The sequence below is a fragment of the Salvelinus alpinus genome, chromosome 14 (assembly GCF_045679555.1).
Source record: "Salvelinus alpinus chromosome 14, SLU_Salpinus.1, whole genome shotgun sequence".
Lineage (NCBI taxonomy): Eukaryota > Metazoa > Chordata > Actinopteri > Salmoniformes > Salmonidae > Salvelinus > Salvelinus alpinus.
This window is the reverse complement of record NC_092099.1, coordinates 46,553,201-46,562,529: the sequence shown is the minus strand read 5'-3', so window position 1 is coordinate 46,562,529 and position 9,329 is coordinate 46,553,201. Positions and strand designations below refer to the sequence as shown.

Here is a 9,329-nt window from a genome sequence, read left to right as displayed (position 1 = left end):
AGTCCATCACTGGTCGTTATAACAGGTATGCCAGTCCATCATTGGTCGTTATAACAGGTCTATAACAGGTCTCTACAGCCCAGTATTCTCAACATACCAGTGTGAACATTTAATTTTTCCATTATTAGGCTTAAAAAATGTTTTTAAAACCATGTTTTTGTTTTCATACTTATTGCCTTTTGTTGTTGGTACAATAAAAGTGGCCATTGATTACAATTATTTATCCTTTGAATTAGTTATCCACATTGCAATGTTTTGAAATGGGGCTTTTATTTTGAAGGATTCCTCATTACCATATAGACGTGACGTCATTTGTGTTGCGGGCAGAACACTGGTGATTACTTCTGGCTGACGTCGTCGCATGAAGCTACACCGTCACCGACCATAGGGAGACGGAGGGGCAGCGGTAATGAGACGGTGACAGCTTTGAAGAATGGTTTATTATGACAACAATAACTCAGCGGGGGAATGTGACGGCTGCGGGATAATACAACACAACTTTCACTTGTAATTGGTGCAAATTATGAGATCAAAAAGGCATACTCAACCACCTAAACACGATCCAGTTTCAAACTCAATGTGCGCACTAGTGGGGTTGAATAAACTGATTCACCGGTTTATGAATTCAGTTTTCACTTTTATTTGACGTTTAATCAATTCTTCAAAGAAATTGATGAAAGGCAGAACTCGACAATGTCTGTTCCAGTACATCCGGAGATCAGGAAATTTACAAGGGGACTAAGTAAACCTGGCACTGCGGCTGAACTAAGGCAAAGTGTCTCTGAGGTTGTCAGGACCTCCGTGTTTATTGTAAGTACACCATCTCCATACCTTCTTCCTCTACGTAATCTTTCGCTTTTTCTATCATACGTCGGTCTGCTATTGTGCCTTGTGTGTTGTTACTTTGTATCCCATCGAGGTGTCACCCAACCTCAGCTGGTGGAGCGCTCTGATACTCTTACTCGACATGTGTCCCAATAAGATCTGACTGGAGGTCAGCTGGTGGAGCGCTCTGATACTCTTACTCGACATGTGTCCCAATAAGATCTGACTGGAGGTCAGCTGGTGGAGCGCTCTGATACTCTTACTCAACATGTGTCCCAATAAGATCTGAATTCCATTTTGTATAAGTACTTGAAAGCATGAAATTATGCATTTCTTGTTGGGGGGGGGGGGGGGTTTACATATTATTTGACTTGACCTTTTATTTGTTTAAATTACTTTAGGTGTGTTTTGCCATCTTCACCTGTTTTATTCCATTTATTCCATTCTAGTCCAATATGTAAATGAGATAGAGGCACACAGCAGCAATGGTAGGTCTACAGGCTACACGGATAATTATGGATATTAAAAAAGTATAACCTTTGGGGGAGAGGGGGGGTTCTACTAAGCTAACATATGGAATTGTTTTAAGATGGATCATTTAACTATTTAATTTAGAATTTTATGACCCATGAATGTAAAAAAATATATATAAAACAATTATTTTATAAAATATTGAATTTGGCCGACTATAGCCCATAGAAACTCATTGATTAACACATTCATAAATGTCAAAACAGACAGTAAAACAATTAATCATACGGAATAAGGTAATTAAGTGTCTGTCCTATATCTAGGAGATACAGTGCACGTGGAAAGTATTCAGACCCTTTGACTTTTTCCACTTTTTGTTTATGTTATAGGCTTATTCTATAATGGATTATTCCCCCCCCCCCCCCCCCCCTCATCACTCCTCAAATACGTCATAAGGACAAAGCAAAAAACAGGTTTTTAGAGATTTTGGCAAATTTATTACGAATAAAAACTGAAATATCACATGTACAGTGTATTTGGAAAGTTTTCAGACCGCTTCCCTTTTTCCACAATTTGTTACATTACAGCCTTATTCTAAAATTGATTTAAATTAAATACAAATCTCATCAATCTACACAAAATACCCCATAATGACAAAGCGGAAACAGTTTTTTAGAAATGTTTGCAAATTTATAAAAGATAAAACCAGAAAACCTTATTTACATAACTATTCAGACCTTTTGCTATGTGACTCAGCTCCGATGCATCCTGTTTCCATTGATCATCCTTGAATTGTTTCTACAACTTGATTGGAGTCCACCTGTGGTAAATTCAATTGATTGGACATGATTTGGAAAGGCACAGTTGACGGGCCGCCCCCAGGTGATAAGGGTAGGCAACAATACATCCGCCACGCTGATCCTCAACGCGGGGGCCCCTCAGGGGTGCAAGCTTAGCCCCCTCCTGTACTCCCTGTTCACCCATGACTGCATGGCCAAGCACGACTCCAACACCATCATTACGTTTGCCAACTACACAACAGTGGTAGGCCTGATCAACGACAACGATGAGACAGCCGATAGGGAGGAGATCCGACACCTGGCAGTGTGGTGCCAGGACAACAACCTCTCCCTCAACGTGATCAAGACAAAGGAAAAGGAGGGCCGAGCACGCCCCCATTCTCATTGACGGGGCTGTAGTGGATCAGGTTGAGAGCTTCAAGTTCCTTGGTGTCCACATCACCAACAAACTATCATGGTCCAAACACACCAAGACAGTTGTGAAGACAATCCCTATTCCCCCTCAGGAGACTAAAAAGATTTGGCATGGGTCCTCAGATCCTCAGATCCTCAAAAAGTTATACAGCTGCACCATCGAGAGCATCCTCATACCGCCTGGTATGGCAACTGCTCGGCCTCCGACCACAAGGCGCTACAGAGGGTAGTGCGTACGGCTCAGTACATCACCGAGGCTAAGCTGCCTGCCATCCAGGACCTCTACACCAGGCGGTGTCAGAGGAAGGCCCTAAAAATTGCCACCCTAGTCATCGACTATTCTCTCTGCTACCGCACGACAAGCGGTACAGGAGCGCCACGTCTAGGTCCAAAAGGCTCCTCAACAGCTTCTACCCCCCTTCAATTGTTTTTACCGTGCATAGTCACTTTGCATAGTCACTTTACAAATTACCTCGACTAACCTGTACATTGACTCGGTACCGGTACCCCCTGTATATATCCTCGTTATTGTTATGTACATTTATTGTTACTTTTTAATTGATTAGATTTTTTAAACTTTAGTTTATTTAGTAAATATTTTCTTACCTCTTCTTGAACTGCACTGTTGATTAAGGGCTTGTAAGTAAGCATTTCACTGTAAGGTGAACACCTGTTGTTTTCGGCGCATGTGACAAATACAGTTTGATTTGATATCACAATATCAATTTTGCAAAGAGGCTCTGGGAGAAAGGAGTTTACACTTTTGTTTGTGTGTGTACTGTGTTTGTTGTGGTTTCGGAGTCATTGTTCAAACCTTTCTGGAAGAAGTTGCTAAGTAACCGAACTGGACACCGTCCAAGCTCTCTGTCACCGTCCAGGCTCTCTGTCACCGTCCAGGCTCTCTGTCACCGTCCAGGCTCTCTGTCACCGCCCAGGCTCTCTGTCACCGTCCAGGCTCTCTGTTACCGTCCAGGCTCTCTGTCACTGTCGGGGCTCTCTGTCACCGTCCAGGCTCTCTGTCACCGTTCAAGCTCTCTGTCACCGTTCAAGCTCTCTGTCACCGTCCAGGCTCTCTGTCACCGTTCAAGCTCTCTGTCACCGTCTAGGCTCTCTGTCACTGTCGGGGCTCTCTGTCACCGTCCAGGCTCTCTGTTACCGTCTAGGCTCTCTGTTACCGTCCAGGCTCTCTGTCACCGTCCAGGCTCTCTGTCACCGTTCAAGCTCTCTGTCACCGTCCAGGCTCTCTGTCACCGTTCAAGCTCTCTGTCACCGTTCAAGCTCTCTGTCACCGTCCAGGCTCTCTGTCACCGTTCAAGCTCTCTGTCACCGTCTAGGCTCTCTGTCACTGTCGGGGCTCTCTGTCACCGTCCAGGCTCTCTGTTACCGTCGGGGTTCTCTGTCACCGTCTAGGCTCTCTGTTACCGTCCAGGCTCTCTGTCACCGTCCAGGCTCTCTGTCACTGTCCAGGCTCTCTGTCACCGTTCAAGCTCTCTGTCACCGTCCAGGCTCTCTGTCACCGTTCAAGCTCTCTGTCACCGTCCAGGCTCTCTGTCACCGTTCAAGCTCTCTGTCACCGTCCAGGCTCTCTGTCACCGTCTAGGCTCTCTGTCACCGTCCAGGCTCTCTGTCACCGTCTAGGCTCTCTGTTACCGTCCAGGCTCTCTGTCACCGTCCAGGCTCTCTGTCACTGTCCAGGCTCTCTGTCACCGTTCAAGCTCTCTGTCACCGTCCAGGCTCTCTGTCACCGTTCAAGCTCTCTGTCACCGTCCAGGCTCTCTGTCACCGTTCAAGCTCTCTGTCACCGTCCAGGCTCTCTGTCACCGTCTAGGCTCTCTGTCACCGTCCAGGCTCTCTGTCACCGCCCAGGCTCTCTGTCACCGTCCAGGCTCTCTGTCACCGTCCAGGCTCTCTGTCACCGTCCAGGCTCTCTGTCACCGTCCAGGCTCTCTGTCACCGTCCAGGCTCTCTGTCACCGTCTAGGCTCTCTGTCACCGCCCAGGTTCTCTGTCACCGTTCAAGCTCTCTGTCACCGTCTAGGCTCTCTGTCACTGTCGGGGCTCTCTGTCACCGTCCAGGCTCTCTGTTACCGTCGGGGTTCTCTGTCACCGTCTAGGCTCTCTGTCACCGTCCAGGCTCTCTGTCACTGTCCAGGCTCTCTGTCACCGTTCAAGCTCTCTGTCACCGTCCAGGCTCTCTGTCACCGTTCAAGCTCTCTGTCACCGTCCAGGCTCTCTGTCACCGTTCAAGCTCTCTGTCACCGTCCAGGCTCTCTGTCACCGTCTAGGCTCTCTGTCACCGTCCAGGCTCTATGTCACCGCCCAGGCTCTCTGTCACCGTCCAGGCTCTCTGTCACCGTCCAGGCTCTCTGTCACCGTCCAGGCTCTCTGTCACCGTCCAGGCTCTCTGTCACCGTCCAGGCTCTCTGTCACCGTCTAGGCTCTCTGTCACCGCCCAGGTTCTCTGTCACCGAGCCGTCCAGGCTCTCTGTCACCGTCCAGGCTCTCTGTCACCGCCCAGGTTCTCTGTCACCGCCCAGGTTCTCTGTCACCGCCCAGGTTCTCTGTCACCGTAACGGGGAGATTGTGATGGATCCCCCCCATCGTGGACGATTGTATTTCAGTCTACATTACAACACAAATGTATTGTATTCTTTCTGTCTGAAAGATTGTAATCCAAAATGCCCATTAAGAAGTCATAATGAGCTGAGTAGATTCTCTTTGGTCGGTAGATATTGTATGGCTCAAACTAGAATGTCATGGATTGGATAAATGCAAATGTTGGATTTTGGAAGCAAACACTGTCCACTCTTCTACTTATTAGCCAGTTTATGATGTTTCTGGGTGGACACACTGGGCAGAGCCCCTTTGTTTATTGTTGGAGTAGAGTGACGTGCCAGTGGATAGGGCCCATCCCCGAGATGTCTCTCTGTTTCTCCATGCCCAGAGCAGAGCCAGGATTCTCTCTGTGAATACCCAGGTTTCTCTCTGTGAATACCCATGTTTCTTTCTGTGAATACCCAGGTTTCTCTCTGTGAATACCCAGGTTTCTTTCTGTGAATACCCAGGTTTCTCTCTGTGAATACCTAGGTTTCTCTCTGTGAATACCCAGGTTTCTCTCTGTGAATACCCAGGTTTCTCTCTGTGAATAGCTAGGTTTCTCTCTGTTAATACCCAGGTTTCTCTCTGTGAATACCCAGGTTTCTTTCTGTGAATACCCAGGTTTCTCTCTGTGAATACCCAGGTTTCTTTCTGTGAATACCCAGGTTTCTCTCTGTGAATACCTAGGTTTCTCTCTGTTAATACCCAGGTTTCTCTCTGTGAATACCCAGGTTTCTCTCTGTGAATACCCAGGTTTCTCTCTGTGAATACCCAGGTTTCTCTCTGTGAATACCCAAGTTTATCTCTGTGAATACCCAGGTTTCTCTCTGTGAATACCATTAGAACCATAATGGATGTCATCAGCTTTGAATGTGTTGCTGCTGATGGTGGTGGTGACGGCAGCAACTCAAAAGTCTACCTTTGAAACAAAGCAGGATTTAGCACTCTCTCTCTCTCTGTCCCCTTTATTAGATTAAACAGAAAGGCCTTGGCCACTTTAGAAAATATTCCTCTCAAATGAAGGGCTCTGTATTCTAGCTCTGCTTTCCTTGTTTGGTAAGGTGTGGAAGCTATCTGCTCAGATGTATCGGTCTGATTGGCTGATGGTCTGATGGGCTGATGGGCTGATGGTCTGATGGGCTGATGGTCTGATGGGCTGATGGTCTGATGGTCTGATTGTTTGATGGTCTGATGGTCTGATTGTCTGATGGTCTGATGGTCTGATGGTCTGATGGTCTGATTGTCTGATGGTCTGATTGTCTGATGGTCTGATGGTCTGATTGTCTGATGGGCTGATGGTCTGATGGTCTGATGGTCTGATTGTCTGATGGTCTGATGGGCTGATGGTCTGATGGGCTGATGGACTGATGGTCTGATGGGCTGATGGGCTGATGGTCTGATTGTCTGATGGGCTGATGGTCTGATTGTCTGATGGGCTGATGGGCTGATGGTCTGATGGGCTGATGGTCTGATGGGCTGATGGTCTGATTGTCTGATGGTCTGATGGTCTGATGGTCTGATGGTCTGATGGTCTGATGGTCTGATGGTCTGATGGTCTGATGGTCTGATGGTCTGATGGTCTGATTGTCTGATGGTCTGATTGTCTGATGGTCTGATGGTCTGATTGTCTGATGGTCTTAGCCCGTTGATGACAGCTACAAATATCTGTTAACGCACAAGTGCTAGAAAGCATCTGGAGGCGGTTGTGTAATTACAATCAATAGTCCATGTTGGATTTCAGCTAATGTTGATGAACTTAGATCCTCCCTGGCCCTGCTTTTGGTGGGAACCTGGGGGAGGGATATCATCTCACACAGCCTCCAGGCCTGTCATATGGTCCAGGCATGTCATATGGTCCAGGCCTGTCGTATGGTCCAGGCCTGTCGTATGGTCCAGGCCTGTCGTATGGTCCAGGCCTGTCGTATGGTCCAGGCCTGTCGTATGGTCCAGGCCTGTCGTATGGTCCAGGCCTGTCGTATGGTCCAGGCCTGTCGTATGGTCCAGGCCTGTCGTATGGTCCAGGCCTGTCGTATGGTCCAGGCCTGTCATATCTGAATAGCCAAGGCCGCGGAAGCCTCGTGGGGAGCCCTTTGTTCGTCACAGAGGGCGATGGAGAAATCAGACGCCGCATAAACTGTTTTTCAGGTGGTACAGCAGAGCATTTCCTGTCTCAATTAAACTGACCTACTGAGCATCAACAAACAGTCGTCAAGCACTCATCCACTAACTATCCGTGTAATTGTTCATTTCCCTCTTTCACGCGCAGTCTTTTGTTATCATCCATGAGGCATTTCTTCAGGTGTCATTTATAGTAGCAGTCACGGTGTTGTTGTGAGTAACCCTCACATCAGTGTACATACAGACACCTCAACAACCCTCACATCAGTGTACATACAGACACCTCAGCAACCCTCACATCAGTGTACAGACAGACAGCTCAACAACCCTCACATCAGTGTACAGACAGACAGCTCAACAACCCTCACATCAGTGTACATACAGACACCTCAGCAACCCTCACATCAGTGTACAGACAGACACCTCAACAACCCTCACATCAGTGTACAGACAGACAGCTCAACAACCCTCACATCAGTGTACAGACAGACACCTCAACAACCCTCACATCAGTGTACAGACAGACACCTCAACAACCCTGTTGACCCTGTACAGGATTATGTGAGAGGACTCTGGCGGATAACCATTGCCTGACCTTTGACCCTGTACTGGATTATGTGAGAGGACTCTGGCGGATAGAACAGACAGGTCAGGATTCCATAGCCGCAGCAGCACGGCCAGGTGGACTGGGGACAGCAAGGAGTCATCAGGCCAGGTAGTCCTGAGGCATGGTCCTCTGAGAGATAGAAAGAAAGAAAGAAAGAAAGAAAGAAAGAAAGAAAGAAAGAAAGAAAGAGAGAATTAGAGAGAGCATACTTAAATTCACACAGGACACCGGATAAGACAGGAGAAGTACTCCAGATATAACAGACTGGCCCTAGCCCCCCGACACATAAACTACTGCAACATAAATACTGGAGGCTGAGACAGCATTGCCTGACCTTTGACCCTGTACTGGATTATGTGAGAGGACTCTGGCGGATAGCCATTGCCTGACCTTTGACCCTGTACTGGATTATGTGAGAGGACTCTGGCGGATAGCCATTGCCTGACCTTTGACCCTGTACTGGATTATGTGAGAGGACTCTGGTGGATAGCCATTGTCTGACCTTTGACCCTGTACTGGATTATGTGAGAGGACTCTGGCGGATAGCCATTGCCTGACCTTTGACCCTGTACCGGATTATGTGAAAGGACTCTGGCGGATAGCCATTGCCTGACCTTTGACCCTGTACCGGATTATATGAGAGGACTCTGGCGGATAGCCATTGCCTGACCTTTGACCCTGTACCGGATTATGTGAGAGGACTCTGGCGGATAGCCATTGCCTGACCTTTGACCCTGTACTGGATTATGTGAGAGGACTCTGGCGGATAGCCATTGCCTGACCTTTGACCCTGTACTGGATTATGTGTGTCTTTTGTAAAATGGACAATCGTTCAAAACATTGTTATCGTATAGGCTTGTCTTAAGTCTTTCTCTTACCTTTTCTAATTGTGATTAAGGGGAAATGAAAGGGTGTTTAATGTAGCCTAATGTTGTGTGGGATAGAGTGCCCGTAAATTGGACTTTCTATTGACGTTTTTATGGATGTGTGTATAAATATGTAATTCACTTTTCCAGCCCTATACGCTCATGAATCCAGTGTTGAGCTTGGCCCTGTGAACCTGGTGAATGGATACTGTTGTTCCCTGTCAGGAAGCGTAGAGATGGGTGGACTGTGGAGAATGACTGTGACGTGCTGTATGCCACCCTCCTTGCCTGTCAGGAGATTAGTGGATTGTAACTGTTGTCCAGCAGAGCAGGCCCTAAGCAGCTTGGTTGCACGCACTCTCTCCGATCTCTCTCTACCCCTCTCTCTCTTTGCTTTCTCTGGCTCTCTCTCTCTCTCTCTCTCTCTTTGTTTTCTCTCTCTCTCTCTCTCTCTCTCTCTGGCCTCTCTCTGGTATCTCTCTCTCTCTCTCTCTGGTCTCAATTCATTTCAAATAAATTCAAGGGGTTTTATTGGCATGGGAAACATATGTTAGCATTGCCAAAGCAAGTGAAGTAGATAATAAACAAAAGTTTAATAAATAATAAAAATGAACAGTAAACATTACACTCA

General features: G+C 47.3%; 1 protein-coding gene across 2 annotated transcripts in view; it reads left to right on the top strand.

Annotated features, from left to right (window-relative positions):
* The first annotated feature begins 359 nt into the window (after window positions 1–359).
* Window positions 360–9,329, top strand: part of LOC139538975 (dedicator of cytokinesis protein 9-like) — a 198,091-nt gene continuing 189,121 nt past the window's right edge. For both annotated transcript variants that reach the window (XM_071341595.1, XM_071341588.1), the window contains exon 1: window positions 360–810. In XM_071341595.1, coding sequence (XP_071197696.1) covers window positions 694–810 — 117 coding nt within the window. In that variant the 5' untranslated portion in view covers window positions 360–693. The remainder of the gene's footprint in view (window positions 811–9,329) is intronic.